This window comes from Macaca mulatta, chromosome 16 (genome assembly GCF_049350105.2).
Source record: "Macaca mulatta isolate MMU2019108-1 chromosome 16, T2T-MMU8v2.0, whole genome shotgun sequence".
NCBI lineage: Eukaryota > Metazoa > Chordata > Mammalia > Primates > Cercopithecidae > Macaca > Macaca mulatta.
In genome coordinates, this window is record NC_133421.1 from 85943941 (window position 1) to 85963182 (window position 19242).

Here is a 19242-nt window from a genome sequence, read left to right on the forward strand (position 1 = left end):
TCTATCATTATTCATCTCTCCGAACACCTCAGTTCTCTTGCTTATAAAATGAAGTGACAGCCAGGTGCAGTGGCTCCCACCTGTAATCCCAGCACTTTGGGAGGCTGAGGTGGGTGGATCACGAGGCCAGGAGATCGAGACCATCCTGGCTAAAAAATGGTGAAACTCATCTCTACTAAAAATACAAAAAATTAGCCGAGCATGGTGGTGGGTGCCTGTAGTCCCAGCTACTCGGGAGGCTAAGGCAGAAGAATGGCGTGAACCTGGGAGAAAGAGCTTGCAGTGAGCCAAGATCGCGCCACCGCACTCCAGCCTGGGCAAGAGTTCGAGATTCTGTCTCCAAAAAAAAAAAAAAATGGAGTGATAAGTCCTATGTCAAGTGGTCTTCATATGGAACAGGGGTCTCTAGGACCTTCCTAGCACACAGTAGCCACTCAATAGCCATCTGGCAGCTATTATTACAAAGCCTCCTGCTGGATGCAGAGAAGGTGCTCAATAGAAGTTTATGAGATGAACTGAAGGAACAACTGAGAGAAATGTATTATCTTAGCAACTCGCATATCAAAAGAAAAACTTTCAGTCATTCATTCAACAATCATTTATTAAGGGCTTAACATTACGTGCCAGGCTTTGTTCTAGGTTTGGGATACTACAGTAAAAACAGTTCTTGCCTTATGAAACTTACATTCTAAAGGGGGAGGCAGACAATAAGCAGAGAAAGAGACAAATCAATAAAAGGTTGGTGTTAAGTGCTGTGAAGAAAAAAAAAAGGTAAGCCCTTGGAAAAGGGCTGCCTGAAGAGGTGGCATTTAGGGAGAGATCTGGATCCTCAAGAAAGTTTAATTTGTGAGACTCATCCTCTCCCTCACAAGACACCAGGAGCTCTTCCAGTCCTCTAGCAACAAGAGACCCCATACAACCAAGGAGGCTGCAGTTTGCCTTTAGTGCGTCTCTCTCAACTCAGACCAAGCTACAAACTGCTGAACAAGCAACTGCAAACGTATTTTTGTTACACTTTTTGAACTGGGCACTTAAGCTCCAAGTGGGAGTAAACTGATTACAGCCATACCGCAACTGGTCTGTTCCCCAGAAAGTTCAGATCGCTGTTCTCTCCAAACAGGTAACCTTCAGGATGAGCTGAGTCAAACTTCTCTCCTCCCATAATGAAGTGGCTGGCAAAATAGCTTCCTAGAGAAGAACAAACAGAAAAAAATCAAACAAGCAGAAAACAGTCAACCTAAATCTAGTTTAAAAAAACAAGAAAAAGCTGATTTTTTAAAATGTTAACCTTTTGGGATGTGCGTGGTGGCTCACACCTGTAATCCCAGCACTTTGAGAGGCTGAGGCAGGCAGATCACCTGAGATCAGGAGTTCAAGACCAGCCTGGCCAACATGGCAAAACCCTGTCTCTGCTAAAAATGTAAAAATTAGCCGGGTGTGGTGGCACATGCCTGTAGTCCCAGCTACTCAGGAAGCTGAGGCAGGAAGATGGCTTGAACCCGGGAGACAGAGATGCAGTGAGTCGAGATCCTACCACTGCACTCCAGTCTGGACAACAGAGCAAGACTCCGTTTCAAACAAACAAAAACAAAAAAGTTAACCCTCTGAATGAATAATTAGAGCAATTTCTAATCACAAGAGTGTTTTCTTTTTCTGATTTGGGACAATGGCACAAAATAAGCAAAATCATAGCAGGGAAAACCCAAGATACCAAACATAGAATAGATCACTGTTTTCCTTTTAACATTCTTAAATTCTTCTAATGATCTGTTTAAAATACCTCCAGCCAAAAGACCAAAAGGTCCTACAATGCACAATAATGATCATATATATATATTTTGGTTCCTGACTTTTGCCTTTATAGTTATTCCATGTATTGAAGAATCTCAGCTACAGGTATCATCATATACATACACTGTGATACTGTAAAATATATGTTTGATCTTCAACCCTATTTCCTGGAACACAACTCTTAAAATCTTTGGAATATCCAGGCGGGCGCGGTGGCTCATGCCTGTAATCCCAGCACTTTGGGAGGTCGAGGGGGGCGGATCACTTGAGGTCAGGAGTTAGAGACCAGTCTGGCCAACACGGTGAAACCCTGTCTCTACTAAAAATACAAAAATTAGGCCGGTGCGGTGGCTCAAGCCTGCAATCCCAGCACTTTGGGAGGCTGAGACGGGTGGATCACAATGTCAGGAGATTGAGACCATCCTGGCTAACACGGTGAAACCCCGTCTCCACTAAAAAAAAAAATACAAAAAACTAGCCGGGCGAGGTGGCGGGTGCCTGTAGTTCCAGCTACTCGGGAGGCTGAGGTGGGAGAATGGCATAAACCTGGGAGGCGGAGCTTGCAGTGAGCTGAGATCCAGCCACTGCACTCCAGCCCAGGTGACAGAGGGAGACTCTGTCTCAAAAAAAAAAAAAAAAAATTAGCCAGGTGTGGTGGCGCGCACCTGCAGTCCCAGGTACTCAGGAGGCTGAGGCAGGAGAATCACTTGAACCCGGAAGGCGGAGGCTGCAGTGAATCGAGATCACGCCACTACACTCCAGCCTAGGTGACAGAGCGAGACTCCATCTCGGGGGGGGGGGGGGGGGGAATCCTTGGAGTATCCAAAGTAATGTCTTTTTTTTGTCTTTACATATGCTAATGAATTAACCAGTGCCTGGCAGCCCTTAGGTAGCCTCAGGATGGGTGCTTGTCACTGGAAAGAAAAGGCAGGATTAGAGGGTTGGGACTTTCAGCCTATCCCCTAACCACTGAAGAAGGGAGAGGAGCTGAAAGTTAAGCTGATCATCAATGTCCAATGATGTAATCAATCATGCTATATACTGAAGCTTCCATAAATATCCAAAGGAGTGGGTTTGAAGAGCTTCCAAACAGGGGAATACTTGGCGGTTTCTGGAGGGTAACGTGCCCAGAGACGGCATAGAAGCTCTGTGCCCCTTCCCACATAACCTCACCCTATGTCTCTCTCTCTCTGTATCCTTTGTAATATCCTTGATAATAAACTCATAAATGTGCTTCCCTAGTTCTGTGAGTCTCTCTAGCAAGTTAATCAAACCCAAGGAGGGGGTTATGGGAATCCTGCTTTCTGGTTGGTTAGTCGGGAGCACAGGTAAAACAACCTGGGGCTTGCAATGGGCATCAGAAGTGGGGGGCAGTCTTGTGAGATTGCACCTTCAACCTGTGGGATTGGACACTATCTTCAAGTAGTATCAGAATTGAAATGAATTGGAGGACACCCAGCTGGTGTCCTCTGCAGAACTGAGTGGTTGCTGGCGGAGAGAATCCCCACACATTTCGCTGAGCAGAGGTCACAGAAGTTTTCTGTGCTGCTTGTGTTGTGAGTGTATAGGAGAAACTGAGTTTTTTCCTATATCCACAGACACATACATTTCTTTGCCTAGATTTTCATAAGCCAGCTTATACTTACACACAGAGGTCTCAGTTCCCACCTACCACTACTGCTATACCTCCATAATCTTCTATGATGAATGTTCTTCACACTTTAACTTGCTGCAAAACATGATTGTTTCATAGGAAAATATGAATTTAAATAATACAGCTATCCCTGGCTTTCCCTACCAATGACTACATAGACTATGGTGTAAAATAAGGGGACAATTTAATGCTATGAAAGAAGGCTACACACATACCCTCTCCACCTCAAATTCATTAACAGTGCTAATTGCCAGAACTGCTGGGACATCAGTCCTGGCAGGGCCCCTCTGCCCCTTCTTAATCAGCCATGAGGCAGAAATATTTTCAGTACCATATAATAACCAAATGAAATCAGCAGTCAGGGGCCAAAATTCCCATCAGCCTCATTCAGACAAACCAAGGAACTGACAGGATACGATGGAAGTGAGAAGTCACCAAAGCAGGCTTAGGTTATGCTGAAAATTCCATCTGGGAATCCATTTGAAATTTGATGATTAAATGAATGCCTCTCAGCCCTGATTTCTATTATCTAATTCTCCCATGAAGGTAAGCTGTCCAAAGTAAAGGACGTAGCCCACTACATACCTTTATCAATACTCTCATATACCCCATTTCTGAAATTAATACCAGGAACTTATTAAGTGGCAAAAGGCTTGGCCAGGCGCGGTGGCTCACGCCTATAATCCCAGCACTTTGGGAGGCGGAGGTGGGCAGATCATGAGATCAGGAGATCGCGACCATCCTGGCTAACACGGTGAAACCCTGTCTCTACTAAAAAAAAAAAAAAGGAAATACAAAAAATTAGCTGGGCGTGGTGGCAGGCCCCTGTAGAGGCTGAGGCAGGAGAATGGCGTGAACCCGGGAGGCGGGGCTTGCAGTGAGCCGAGATCCTGCCATTACACTCCAGCCTGGGGGACAGAGCAAGACTCCGTCTCAAAAAAAAAAAAAAAAAAAAAAAAAAAAAAAGGCTTGCTTGTGTATAATACAGTGAGGATATACACAAACTCCCTAAATCAGTTGCAATTTTTGTTAAAGATATGTAGCAGGCAGGGTGTGATGGGTCTTGCCTGTAATCCTAAAACTCTGGATGGCTAAGGCAGGAGGATTGCTTTAGGCCAGGAGCTCAAGACCAGCTCGGGCAACTTAGCAAATTTAGCAAGATCTTGTCTCTACTGAAAACAAACAACAAAAAAAATTTAAAATACAAAAATTAGTTGGGCATGGTAGCACATGCCTGTAGTTCTAGCTACTCAGAAGGCTGAGGCAGAAGGGTCGCTTGAGTTCAGGAGTTCAAGGTTGCAGCGAGCTATGATTGCCACTGCATTCCAGCCTGGGTGACAGAGTGAGACCCTAAGGAAAAAAAAAAAGAAAAGAAAAGAAAAAAGGAAAAAAAGATTTATAGCAAACTGAAAAAAAAAAAAGGAGATTCAGCACTTTGAGCCTGTGGAGAAGCCATTGGAAGGAAGACAGAGAAGAAAATTCTAGCAAAAACTGAACCAAACATTGATTTTTTAAAACTTTCTACACAAGAAGCTTTAATCTAGAAACATCTATTAAACAAAACAATATGCATAAAATCACTCACCACAAAGTGAGGCAACTATTGAATTAAACAAGCAGAAAAACATGCTTTGAGAGTAATAATGCAGCCCAAATCAAAGCAATCACTGAGGAACTCCTGAAAGTCACCCATCAAAACTTAAAAAGACAAAGGGCAGCCATCTGCAGTGATACAGCAGTGGAATTCATCATTTAGGAAAGCTTAGTTATTAATTATTTATGTCTAGCACTTGCTAGCCCTATTTTCCGAATGCATAATTTATGGAAGGAGAGGTACCTAGTTGCCTTAAGTAGAAGCAGCAATCCCAAATAATTTAAGTCATTTACTGATGAACTTTAGTAGGTATATTTTCTATGCATCAGGAATTATACATTTATCATATATTAGGTAAAATTGGAAAAGTTAAAGATGTTACATGGATGGATGGCTTGCCCAAATCATGAATAAAGGGGAGAAGAGAGTTTGATGTCTGGAGTTGTCTACGTTGACCTCAGTGTGGGACCACTGAATTTCCAATACTTGTGAGAGCTCAGGGGAGGGATCTGGGGCAGTAAAAATCCACGGATGATTGGCTTAGAGGTGGTCGTGATTGAACCTAGTGAGAGAGGACCACTAATGATTTGGGGGCTAAATTTTAGAGTTAAAGCAGGCAACAGGGTTCGATTAGAAATGACCTTGTATGCCATAATATTAAAAGAAAAGAAATGACCACAAAAGATGTGTAGAGCTAATTGTAGTTTTGCCTTGCGTTAAAATCAATAATAGTCTGGGTGTGGTGGCTCACACCTGTAATCCCAGCACTTTGGGAGGCCAAGGTGGGAGGATCACTTGAGCCCAGGAGCTCAAGACCAGCCTAGGCAACATGGTGAGGCTCTGTCTCTGTATATTTAAAAATAATAATAATAATAATAATAATAATAATAATAATATGGTATATTCAGTCAGTAGAGTATTATGAAGCCATTCAAAGTGGTGTTGTAAATCTATATCTACTGACATTAAAAATGTTCACAATATATTACAATTAGACCCTTGTCTCTACAAAAAAATTAAAAACTTAGCTGGGTATGATGGCCCAAGCCTGTGGTCCCAGCTACTCAATAGGCTGAGGTGGGAGGATCACTTGAGCCCAGGAGGTTAGGCCTGCAATGAGCCATGATTGCACCATTACATTCCAGCCTGGGTAAAAGAGCAAGACCCTGTCAAAAAAAAAAAAAAAAAAAAACCCACAAAAGCTATATCAGTTGTATCCTTATAACTGGGAATGATTTCCTCAAAATCACATAGTTGGCAAAACTGTTCTTACTTTTACTTAAAATTAGCTTGAACACCTGTTCAATCACTCATTTAATAATTCTTTGGCAATATTAATTTCTAAACTTTTGGTTATTAAGGGGAAGATGCATAAAATGTGCAAGATTGTATGAATTAAAAAGAGTTCCCCACACCTTCATCTATTTTTTGTTTGTTTTTGTTTTTCTGTAGAGATGGGGTTTCACCATGTTGGCCAGGCTGGTCTCAAACTCCTGGGTCAAGAGATCTGCCCGCCTCAGCCCCCAGAGTGTTGAGATTACAGGTGTGAGCCACTGAGCCCAGCCATCCTCATCTGTTAAAAGGAAAAATAAATTTATTTGTATTTTATTTTAAAACCAAAAATTTGCTTTTTTCTTTCTTTGAAATGAACCCCTGTAGCAACTTGCTTTCATTTAGACAAGTGAGAAAAGCAAATCAGTCTTTTTCAGACTGAATAAAGCTTTCTATTTGCTCAGTCCTTCTAGAGGGACAAATTGGTGCACAACTATGTACAGCTACTAGATCATCAGATACCAACACCAAACACATCAACAGTCCCCAAACAAGATGACTGCTAGACAACTTATGTATAGTTTTACTACCTTTTTTTTTTTTTTTTTTTTTGAGACAGAGTCTCGCTCTGTCCCACTGCACAGTGGCCGGATCTCAGCTCACTGCAAGCTCCGCCTCCCGGGTTTACGCCATTCTCCTGCCTCAGCCTCCTAAGTAGCTGGCACTACAGGTGCCCGCCACCTCGCCCGGCTAGTTTTTTTTTTGTATTTTTTAGTAGAGACGGGGTTTCACCGTGTTAGCCAGGATGGTCTCGATCTCTTGACCTTGTGATCCGCCTGTCTCGGCCTCCCAAAGTGCTGGGATTACAGGCTTGAGCCACCGCGCCCGGCCATAGTTTTACTTCTTAACACAATGAACTGTGCTTCAAAATCAGAAGTGGTGGGGGGAAAAGAACTCTACTAAAGTACTTCTTTGCCTATCTGTTACTAGGAAAAACATGTCACTCACAGATAAACTGCAGAACTCAACTAAAATACACCATTCCTATTTGCTAATGGGAAAAAAAACATATGTCACTAGTAGATAAACTTCGAGTGTTCCATTATTAGTGAGCTACAATTTCTTAAGCAAAACTCATATTCAGAATTCTTTGCAGGCTTTAAGAAGTCACATCATACACGTATCTCCAAGATTATACGTAAACCATAAGGTATGAGTAGGAAGGAGAAAGGAGAAATTAATGTTTAACAAGTATATAGTTTTAGTTTCACAAAATAAAAAAGTTCTAGACATCTGTTGCAAAACAGTGTGAATATATGTAACACTAATAAACTGTATGCTTAAAAATGGTTGCTATGATTAAATTTAATGTCATGTGGTGGTTTTTTTTGCCACAATAATAAACATATAAATATCAAGGAAAAAAAAAAAAAGGTATAAGCCAGAATGATCAACACTAAGACAAGTTTGGTAAAACGACTGACCTTTAAAGAAAGAAAGGCATCCAGGCAAAAAGTCAAAATTCTAGACGGGAAGAAAATCGGTGTCATCAGACTTTTCAACAGAAACACTTTATGTCAGAAGACAAGTAACATTTTAAGGTAAAGAAAGAAAAGCCCCTGAGCTGATCTGAGGAGTCTACTAAAGAACAAGCTTCCGCCGGGCGCGGTGGCTCACGCCTGTAATCCCAGCACTTTGGGAGGCCGAGGCGGGCGGATCACGAGGTCAGGAGATCGAGACCATCCTGGCTAACATGGTGAAACCCCGTCTCTACTAAAAAATACAAAAAACTAGCCGGGCGAGGTGGCGGGCGCCTGTAGTCCCAGCTACTCGGGAGGCTGAGGCAGGAGAATGGCGTGAACCTGGGAGGCGGAGCTTGCAGTGAGCTGAGATCCGGCCACTGCACTCCAGCCTGGACCAGAGAGCGAGACTCCGTCTCAAAAAAAAAAAAAAAGAAAATATCTTTAAGAAAACTGAATACAGCTGGGCGCAGTAGCTCACACCTGTAATTATATGATATTTCAATTTTATCATACCTAGTGTATTGAGAATCACAGAGAAAGTTAAAGAAAGCCAAGGTTAAATAAAAACCATACAGTCCTGAATTTGTATTAGAAATTTCAATAAAAATGCATGATGTGTATTTTATCTTTATAAACAATGTTTCCTAACTCGGGCCACTGAAAAGGCCTAGAAACAAAGACCAACAAAGTAGGAGGGGTGCCTCTAGCACCCAGCCTGTAGTCTCCAAACATCATTCCCACTAACAGGAACAAGGGCTCTTTGGAGGCCACATTCCAAGTCTGTGGCAGGAAATACACAAGATGGGACTAGAACATCTTGTCATACCAGATAAAAAGGACACTCTCTAAACCTGCTAGGGTCATATCCAAGGGACTCAAGAGCTGACTTAAAGAGGTTCCCACAGAGCAAAGATGGAATATATTAAATTTCATCAGGATAATAAGGGCAAGGCATAAAATAAGTATAAGTCAATGAGTTCATAATGATATCTAAAAAAAAAAAAAAAAAAAAAAAAAGGTTACCATTGAAGGATTCTAGTAAACCAATTCACTATTTTGGAAACTGGCGATTAAAGGGAAAGCCTCAAGCATTTATCTTGCCTTTCCTATATGAACTGTACCTCTGGGGCAGTGAATAATTAATAGAGGAGGGGAGGCTGGGTGCTGTGGCTCACACCTGTAATCCCAGCACTTGGGAAGGCCTTCAGCCCAGAAGTTTGAGACCAGCCGAGGCAACGTGGCAAGACACTGGCTCTACAAAAAAAAATTTTTTTTTTAAGTTAGCTGGGCCAGGTGCAGTGGCTCACGCCTGTAATCCCAGCACTTTTGGGAGGCAGAGGTGGGCGGATCATGAGGTCAGCAGTTTGAGACCAGCCTGGCCAACACAGTGAAACCCCATCTCTACTAAAAATACAAAAATTAGACAGGCGTGGTGGTGTGCGCCTGTAATCCCAGCTACTCAGGAGGCTGAGACAGGAGAATCACTTGAACTGGGGAGGCAGAGGTTGCAGTGAGCCAAGATCACGCCATTGTACTCCAACTTGGGCAATAAAGTGAGACTCCGTCTCAAAAAAAAAAAAAAAAAATTAGCTGGCTTGGTGGCAAGGGCCTTGGTCCTAGCTGTTCAGGAGGCAGAGGCAGGAGAATTACTTAAACTCAGTAGGTCAAGGCTGCAGTGAACCGTGTTTGCACCACTGCACTCCAGCCTAGGCAACAGAGACCCTATTTCAAAAGAAAAAAAAAAAAGATGGATGAGGGAAAGTTTCTCTTTACAGAAATGTTCTAGCTAATAAACAAAGAAGGAATGATAGGATTAGAATGTAAGTCTTAATAAATTAATAAATCATTCATTACCAAACTTCTCCCCCACAAAAAAGACAACCAGATACATGCTAGTGACAGAAAACGCAACAAAGTAGTCTTACCAAAGTAAGTAGCTTCAAATTTTAAAGCTTTAAAAAAAATGAACTTGATCAACCACCAGCTTATAGGGAATAAAACAGAACATGATTAATGACAGTTCAGGGAGGCAACTGGCAAAACTCAGGCTGCAGAAAACTCAAACAAGACAAATGACCAGGTTTCCTCAATGAATACATTGTAAGGGGGGAAAGTATGGCAACAGAAAATCCAAAGTACAGATTTTATTTTATTAAACCCTTTAATTTCCACATATTTTACTGTATACAATCAACAAAAACCAGGACTTTCTTGGTCCCAGCTATTGTTCATGTTCCTTCACTGGTTCTTCTAAAATAACTATAAGAAATAAAATACAAGGAAATAATAGATGTTCAAATCATATGGGTTCACAGAAGTACTATTTACAATAATCAAAAGGTGCAAACAAATGTCGAACAACAGATGAATGGGTAAACAAAATGTGATATATAGTATGTCCAACATATGTCCATACAACGGAATATTATTCAGCCATAAAAAGAAGTGAAGTTCTGATACATGCTACAACATGGATGAACCTCCAAAACATCATGCTGAGAGAAAGAAGCCAAACACGAAAGGTCACATACTGTAGTATGATTCCATGTATATGAAATATCCAGATAGGTAAATCCACAGAGACAGAAAGTGGACTGGTGATTGCCAGAGGATGGGGCAGGGGAGAGTGGGGACAAACTGTTTAATTGGTTTTATTTTGAGGTGATAAAAATGTTACAGAGGCCTGGTGCAGTAGCTCACATCTGTAATCCCAGCACTTTGGGAGGCTGAGGCGGGCAGATCACTTAAGATCAGGAGTTCAAGACCAGTCTGGCCAACATGGAAAAACCCTGTCTCTGCTAAAAATACAAAAATTAGCCGGGTGTAGTGGTGCATGCCTGTAATCCCAGCTACTTGGGAGGCTGGGGCACAAGAACAGCTTGAACCTGGGAGGCAGAGGTTGCAGTGAGCTGAGGATCGTGTCACTGTACTCCAGCCTGGGTGACAGAGCAAGACCCCGTCTTAAAAAAAAAGAAAGAAAGAAAAAAAAAGTTCTAGAATAGAGGTAGTGGATTGCGCAACATTGTGAATGTTCAAAATGCCACTGAGTTGTTCACTTTAAGATAATTTTATGTTATGTGAACTTCACCTCAATTTTAAAAAGTCATATGGGGAGGAATAATTTAGCACAAGTCAGGTTATAATGCTGTCATTTGAATTTTTATTTTAACTTCTGAGCATGTATTGCAAGCAAGACACAGAAGTTTACCAAAATTATCCCTGATTTTCATCTGCAAGATATTCTCTTATGCCCATTTTTCAGTTGAGGAAACTAAGGATCAGTGACTCGCACAACGTCCCACAGTTAAGAAATAGCAGAGACTGAGATACAAGGTTTGAACCGAAGGTCTGGCTAACTCCACATCTCAACTCTGCACCTGTCTGTTCATCTGACAGTGGCAAAGAATAGAGTGTGTGTGAGAGAAATGAAAACAACTTTGTGTGTGTGTGTGTGTAAATGTAATGTCTATTATTTCATATATACGTGGAAGAAGAGTCAAGTGTTTAACGTTCTCTTTTTTTTTTTTTTTTTTTGAGACATAGTCTCACTCTGTCACCCAGGCTAGAGTGCAGTGGTCTGATCTCTGCTCGATGCAACATCCGCCTCCTGGGGTCAAGTGATTATTTTGCCTCAGTCTCCCAAGTAGCTGGGATTACAAGCATGAGCCATCACACCAGGCTAATTTTTGTATTTTTAGTAGAGACGGGGTTTCACCATGTTGGCCAGGCTGGTCTCAAACTCCCGACCTCAGGTGATCCACCCGCTTCGGCCTCCCAAAGTGCTGGGATTACAGGCATGAGCTACCATGCCCGGCCAAGGTTCTTTACAACATAATACCTGACTTTTCCTTTTCCTGTACTGTAATAGGAAAAAAGAAAGAGGGATAATGAATTTGATGATAAAATGCTCAACCATATAAAGCTCAAATTCTTTTCTTTCTGACAAACAGGAATTGTACATCAAATCCCTTAGTCTCAAAAACATTTTGTTTTCCACATCAACTTTAAATACTGTGTTTTACATATCTAGTGGAAGAAACAACAAGTTCAACGCATAGCCTCCCCATTCAGAATAAAATATGGAAATAATGAAACAAAAAACCAAATGGACTACACTGCCCAACTTTATATTTTTGCAAACAAAAGCAAAATAACTCTGAACCTTGGTAAAAATGTTAGAACATTGGCCGGGCGCGGTGGCTCACGCCTGTAATCCCAGCACTTTGGAAGGCCGAGGCGGGCGGATCACAAGGTCAGGAGATCGAGACCACAGTGAAACCCCGTCTCTACTAAAAATACAAAAAATTAGCCGGGCGCGGTTGTGGGCGCCTGTAGTCCCAGCTACTCGGGAGGCTGAGGCAGGAGAATGGCGTGAACCCGGGAGGCGGAGCTTGCAGTGAGCCGAGATCGCGCCACTGCACTCCAGCCTGGGCTGGGCGACAGAGCGAGACTCCGTCTCAAAAAAAAAAAAAAAAAAAAAAAAAATGTTAGAACACGCAGTGTTTTCAACACATACACAATTCATGTACAACTTTGCAGAGCACTATCAGAAAGAAGTAAGTATAATAACACAGGGCAAGGCCCACACTGGCCAGAGCAGCTCCAGACACTACTCCTTAACATCTGACTTTATCTTAGTCACGATCAGTACTTTCTGGCTCTACAAGATCTCAGGGCAATGCAAAGGGAATTTGTGTTACACTGAGGGAGCCCTACCCTATCAATGGCAATTTTTGAAGCAAGAGCCCAAAATCAATAAATTGACTTCAACAAGGGAAAATCAACTATTTGTTCCTCATAATGTGATCCAAAAAGAAAAATCTCATTTAAAATTCATTGTATTAAATAATTTGCCTAATCATTTTGAATTTAAGTTTTGGGGGCATATTCCTAACACCACAGTGAAATTAAATATTGAGCAATGGGTTCCCTAAATTATGTCTGCCTCAATAAGATATTGTGACATTTGTTACCAAACCACTATGAATTATAACAACATTCAATAAAGGACAATTAAACCCATTTTCCATTATTCTACAATTCTATGGGAATCTAGGCCGGGCGCGGTGGCTCAAGCCTGTAATCCCAGCACTTTGGGAGGCCGAGATGGGCGGATCACAAGGTGAGGAGATCGAGACCATCCTGGCTAACACGGTGAAACCCCGTCTCTATTAAAAAATATAAAAAACTAGCCGGGAATCTATAGGCTATGGGAATCCTAGTAAATTTTCATATATTTGAAAAAATCTTCATGACATTTCAATAACAATAAGCTTTAGATCACAAAAATAAGAAGAAAATTAGAAAATTGCAAACACCTCTAAATATTCAGCTTAATTCTATAATACTACAGTGCTGCTTTTGTTCTTCATGAGAAGAACTTAAGTTTTCTCCCTAGAGCAAGGGTGTCTAATCTTTTGGCTTCCCTGGGCCACACTGGAGAAAGAAGAATGGTTTCACGCCACACATAAAACACACTAACACTAATGATAGCTGATTAGCTTAAAAAAAAAAAAAAAGGCCGGGCGCGGTGGCTCACGCCTGTAATCCCAGCACTTTGGGAGGCCGAGGCGGGCGGATCACAAGGTCAGGAGATCGAGACCACGGTGAAACCCCGTCTCTACTAAAAATACAAAAAATTAGCTGGGCGCGGTGGCGGGCGCCTGTAGTCCCAGCTACTCAGGAGGCTGAGGCAGGAGAATGGCGTAAACCCAGGAGGCGGAGCTTGCAGTGAGCCGAGATCGCGCCACTGCACTCCAGCCTGGGCGACAGAGCGAGACTCCGTCTCAAAAAAAACAAAACAAAAAAAAAAAAAAGAAAGAAATTGCAAAAAATCTTATAATGTTTTAAGAAAGTGTACCAATTTGTATTGGGCTGCATTCAAAGCCATCCTGGGCCACATGTGGCCCAGTCCGTGGGGCGTGGGTTGTACAAACTTGCCCTAGAGCATATTTTTATTTATTTAAAAAGTTAGGGCTGGGCACGGTGGCTCATGCCTGTAATCCCAGCACTTTGGGAGGCCAAGGCTTGAGGTCAGAAGATCGAGACCAGCCTGGCCAACATGGTGAAACCCTTTCTCTACCAACACAAAAATTAGCCAGATATGGTGGTGTGCATCTGTAATCCCAGCTAATTGGGAGGCTAAGGCAGAAGAATCGCTTGAACCTGGGAGGCGGAGGCTGCAGTGAGCCAAGATCACACCACTGCACTCCAGCCTGGGCAACAGAACAAGACTCCATCTCAAAAATATACAAATAGGCCGGGCACGGTGGCTCAAGCCTGTAATCCCAGCACTTTGGGAGGCCGAGACGGGCGGATCACAAGGTCAGGAGATCAAGACCATCCTGGCTAACACCGTGAAACCCCGTCTCTACTAAAAAATACAAAAATCTAGCCGGGCGAGGTGGTGGGCACCTGTAGTCCCAGCTACTCGGGAGGCTGAGGCAGGAGAATGGCGTAAACCTGGGAGGCGGAGCTTGCAGTGAGCTGAGATCTGGCCACTGCACTCCAGCCTGGGCGACAAAGCGAGACTCTGTCTCAAAAAAAAATAAATAAATACAAATAAAAACAAAAAATTACATGTTGGGTGCAATGGCTCACACTGTAATCCCGGCACTTTGGGAGGCTGAGGGAGGATCATTTGAGCCCAGGAATTCAAGACCAGCCTGGGCAACACAGTAAGAGTCCATCTCCACAAAAAGAAAAAGAAATACACAATACATGTGCTTTGCCAAAAAAATTAGTATACAGAAGTTAGTAATTTAAAAAGTGATCATCTAACCCTACTCCATAAGAAGTAACTCCACTATTCGGGTGTGGCCTTCCAGATTGTTTTATACATATACAAATATATCCAGGTGTTCTGTTTTGTCCTTTTTTTTTCTTTTTTTTTTTTTTTTGAGATGGAGTCTCGCTCTGTCACCCAGGCTGGAGTGCAGTGGTGCGATCTCGGCTCACTGCAAGCTCTGCCTCCCAGGTTGACGCCATTCTCCTGCCTCAGCCTCTGTAGTAGCTGGGACTACAGGTGCCCGCCACCACACCTGGCTAATTTTTTTTGTATTTTTAGTAGAGATGGGTTTTCACCATGTTAGCCAGGATGGTGTCGATCTCCTGACCTCGTGATCCACCCATCTCGGCCTCCCAAAGTGCTGGGATTACAGGCGTGGGCCACCGCGCCTGGCCTGTTCTATTATTTTTTTAATCGAATGGACTGTTTGTTGCACATATTGATCTGCAAGTTGCTTTCACCTAATATACTGTAGGCATCTTTCTATGTCTCTATTTATGGCCTGACCTCATTGTTTTCAGTGGCCAAATAATACTAATAAGCTCTTCTTTTTTTTTTTCTTTTTTTTTTTTTGAGACGGAGTCTCGCTCTGTCGCCCAGGCTGGAGTGCAGTGGCCGGATCTCAGCTCACTGCAAGCTCTGCCTCCCGGGTTTACGCCTGTTCTCCTGCCTCAGCCTCCTAAGTAGCTGAGACTATGGGCACCCGCCACCACACTCAGCTAATTTTTGTATTTTTAATAGAGACAGGGTTTTACCATGTTGTCCAGACTGGTCTCGAACTCCTGACCTCAGGTGATCCAACTGCCTTGGCCTCCCAGAGTGCTGGGATTACAGGCGTGAGTCACTGTGCCGGGCCTATAACCTCTTCAGAGGACTGACTCTATACCAGCACTGTACTAGAAAGTACTACATGGGTTATTCTTCACAACCCTATGAAGATGTTGCTATTTTCTTTTCATTTTATAGAAGAGGAAACTAATGCACAGAGGTTAAATAATTTGTCCAAGATCACACAGATAGTAAGAGGTAGTGGCCGGGCGCAGTGGCTCATGCCTGTAATCCCAGCACTTTGGCAAGCCAAGGCGGGCGGATCACCTGAGGTCGGGAGTTTGAGACCAGCCTGACCAACATGGAGAAACCCCGTCTCTACTAAAAATACAAAATTAGCCAGGTGTGGTGGTGCATGCCTGTAGTCCCAGCTACTCAGGAGGCTGAGGCAGGAGAACTGCTTGAACCTGGGAGACAGAGGTTGCTATGAGCTGAGATCGCACCATTGCACTCCAGCCTGGGCAGCAAGAGCTAACCTCCACCTCAAAAAAAAAAAAAAAAGAGGTAGTGTCAGGTCCCCAGATTCAGCTATATTCATTCCAGAACCTGTGCTCTTAACCATAATACTGTATTCCCACTGAATGTCCAGATTTAATTAACTGTTTCCCTACTGATAAACATTCTCTTTACAGTTTATGTTGCTTCCTGTTTTTTACAAATGGAATTCATAGATGTAGACTTTGTGGGGTTTTTTTCTAAAAAGAAATTTTTTTTAAAATTTATTGACTATTCCATTTCCCCCCCACTAATTTAAATTCTATTCTTATCATGCTAAATATACTTAGATCTGGACTCTTCTATTCTGAACCAGTACAACATAGTCGTAACAATGGTAGCTTCACAGCATTTAGAGAAAGACACACATCAATGCATCTAAACCCTTCCCACTTTCTCACATCCCAACCCCAATCCTGTACCCTTCTTCCTTCTTTGTGGCACTCTCTCAAAACTCTTATGCATTACAAAAGTTTCAACACCTAACAACTTCCCCGTATTTCTATCCATACTTTCTTCCAGTCTCAAGGAGGCATTCCTCCTTTCCAAGGTTAACTTCTTCACCTGAGTTCTCATTCCCAACTGCGTCTACCTCACCTGAGACGACATCAGTAACCATCCTTCTGTTTAACACTTGTGTTCCTCTCTCTCCACTGGCTTCTTACTTACCTCATCCTACAAGCACATACTGGTCTCCCCAACTTAAATAAAAATACCAAAAAAGTTCCATCTGCCATGGCTTAATAACCAGTCACTCAGGCCAGGCACAGTGGCTCACACCTGTAATCCCAGCACTTTGGGAGGCTGAGGCAGGTGGATCACCTGAGGTCAGGAGTTCAAGACCAGCCTGGGCCAGCATGGTGAAATCCCATCTCTACTAAAATACAAACTTAGCTGGGTGTGGTGGCGGGCGCCTGTAACCCCAGCTACTCAAGAGGCTGAGGCAGGAGGAGAATCGCCTGAATCTGGGAGGCAGAGGTTGCAGTGAGCTGAGACTGCGCCATTGGATTCCAGCCTGGGCAACAGAGTGAGACTCCATTTCAAAAGAATAAAAATAATAATAATACAAAAAAAAAAAAAAACCACTCACCCATCCAACCACTCATCCATTCACCGATTCATCCTGTCCCTTCACACCACACATCCAGTAATTCCTCAAATTTTTACAATAGTTTCCACCCCTCTACTGAAACTGTTCTCTGGAACACCAACCAAATTAAGTCTTGTCTCACACTTCATTTACCTCTGCAGAATTCAACACTCATTTCTGAGGTTCTCTTTCCTCAAAATCCCGGATAGTTTGTGTCTCTTCTGCCTCTCACTTGTTTCACTTTTCACCATAAACATGGACATATCTTAAGGGTTCAGCCCTCTTCTCTTCCTTCACACTTTCTCTCTTCTTCACAGAATCGAAGCAAACGTTTTGACTTATGAGAGAGCTGGATTTTATCCTGATGCTGCTGACTATCAGCTTTGTGCCCTAGAACAAATTATTTAAACTTTTTGAGCTTTAGTTTATTTGTAAAATAGAGACAATAACACTTCTTTCAACAGATTATTGTTGAGATCAAGTAAGATCACATGTGTATAGAAGCTGGCTAAGTCCAGTGGGCAACCGATAAATTTTGGCTTCTCCCTTCCCATACTCAACTCCCAAACCTTTGTCTCTGATCCTCAGCATTTCAGTCCAAATCTTCAATCATCTGCTATATCTTTTCATCCAGATAGCCCATCTTTGCCTCAAACTCAATAATCTTTTCTTCTGAAAGGAGGAGGAATCAAGAGCACTTTATCTGAAGAGCTGGCACCAGAACTCCTCTTAGGGAAGGCACTATCTTTTTGGAGGATATACCTTAAAGAGCTACTTAGAACAGAGAGCAGCACACTAAGGGTATGTATGGGTGCTTTTGTTGCTTCTTGATGGAACCTAAACTGCTTGTAATTTGTTTTTCTTCTAAGACATAAGAATGAAAAGTCAAAAAAAAAAAAAAAGGGAAAGAGGAAGGAGACATTAGGACAAAGAAAGGCTGGGGTTGGAGAACTTAAAGAGTCAGTAAAACTCTCAAGTACAGTTTAGGGTAACGATGCTTATGAATCTTCTGGAGTTGTTTGCATTTCTATAACGTACACCCCAACTCATCATTCCCCACAAATCATTAGTACAATCTATATTTTGAATAGATCATGTGAATGGAATTTTTTGGAGAAATTGAAGAATGGACTGATATCACATCTGTAATGGGGCAAAGGCAGCCAACTGGATCACAGGAGTCAAAATGATCATAACGTGAGTCCCTTGGGAATCCACAGAACCCTTCGATGGGGCATTAGAATCCTCTGTTCTGTGGTTTTGGGAAATTAGTGGGTTTTTGTCTAATTTCCCCAGATCTTGAGGCAAAGTAAAGCAACCAGTCGACATTTAGGACTCACTTCAAAAGCAGTTTCTGCTCCAGAATTCCAATTTCTGTCAATGGTATCTCACTTCCCTGGTCACCCAGGCTAAAAACGTCAGTCATCAAAGAAACAAAAACATTGAACATGTGCTCTATGCAAAGCATCCTGGGTCAAGACTTTAGCCCTTTCCAAGTTCAATTACAGTGGGTTATCTTGTAAGAGTCTCCTACCAAATCTCTACGCTTTCAGTCTCTCCTCCTAATCACTCATATTTCTTTTTTTTTTTTTTTTTTTTTTTTTTTTTTTTTTTTTGAGACGGAGTCTTGCTCTGTGCCCCAGGCTGGAGTGCAGTGGCGCGATCTCAGCTCACTGCAAGCTCCGCCTCCCCGAGTTCACGCCATTCTCCTGCCTCAGCCTCCCGAGTAGCTGGGACTACAGGCGCCCGCCACCTCGCCCGGCTAGTTTTCTTGTATTTTTAGTAGAGACGGGGTTTCACCGTGTTAGCCAGGATGGTCTCGATCTCCTGACCTCGTGATCCGCCCGTCTCGGCCTCCCAAAGTGCTGGGATTACAGGCTTGAGCCACCGCGCCCGGCTCACTCATATTTCTTAAAAAGAGATATTCAGCCCGGCATGGTGGCTCGTACCTATAATCCCAGCATTTTGGGAGGCTGAGGTGGGTGGATCACGAGGCCAGGAGTTCGAGACCAGCATGACCAACATGGTGAAACCCCATCTCTACTAAAAATACAAGAAAAAGAAAAAGAAAAAAAAAATAGCCAGGTGTGGTGGTGGGTGCCTGTAGTCCCAGCTACTCAGGAGGCTGAGGCAGGAGAATGGCACGAACCCGGGAAGCGGAGCTTGCAAAGTGAGCTGAGATCATGCCATTGCACTCTAGCCTGGGCA

At 42.8% G+C, this 19242-nt stretch overlaps 2 protein-coding genes across 16 annotated transcripts in view; one reads left to right on the forward strand and one right to left on the reverse strand.

Annotated features, from left to right (window-relative positions):
* Nucleotides 1–19242, forward strand: part of UBALD2 (UBA like domain containing 2) — a 258780-nt gene that overhangs the window by 199098 nt on the left and 40440 nt on the right. The window lies entirely within an intron of this gene.
* Nucleotides 1–19242, reverse strand: part of RNF157 (ring finger protein 157) — a 102471-nt gene that overhangs the window by 74014 nt on the left and 9215 nt on the right. For all 15 annotated transcript variants that reach the window (XM_077972894.1, XM_077972892.1, XM_077972893.1 and 12 more), the window contains exon 2: nucleotides 1070–1188. In XM_077972894.1, the coding sequence (XP_077829020.1) occupies nucleotides 1070–1188 (119 nt within the window). The remainder of the gene's footprint in view (nucleotides 1–1069; nucleotides 1189–19242) is intronic.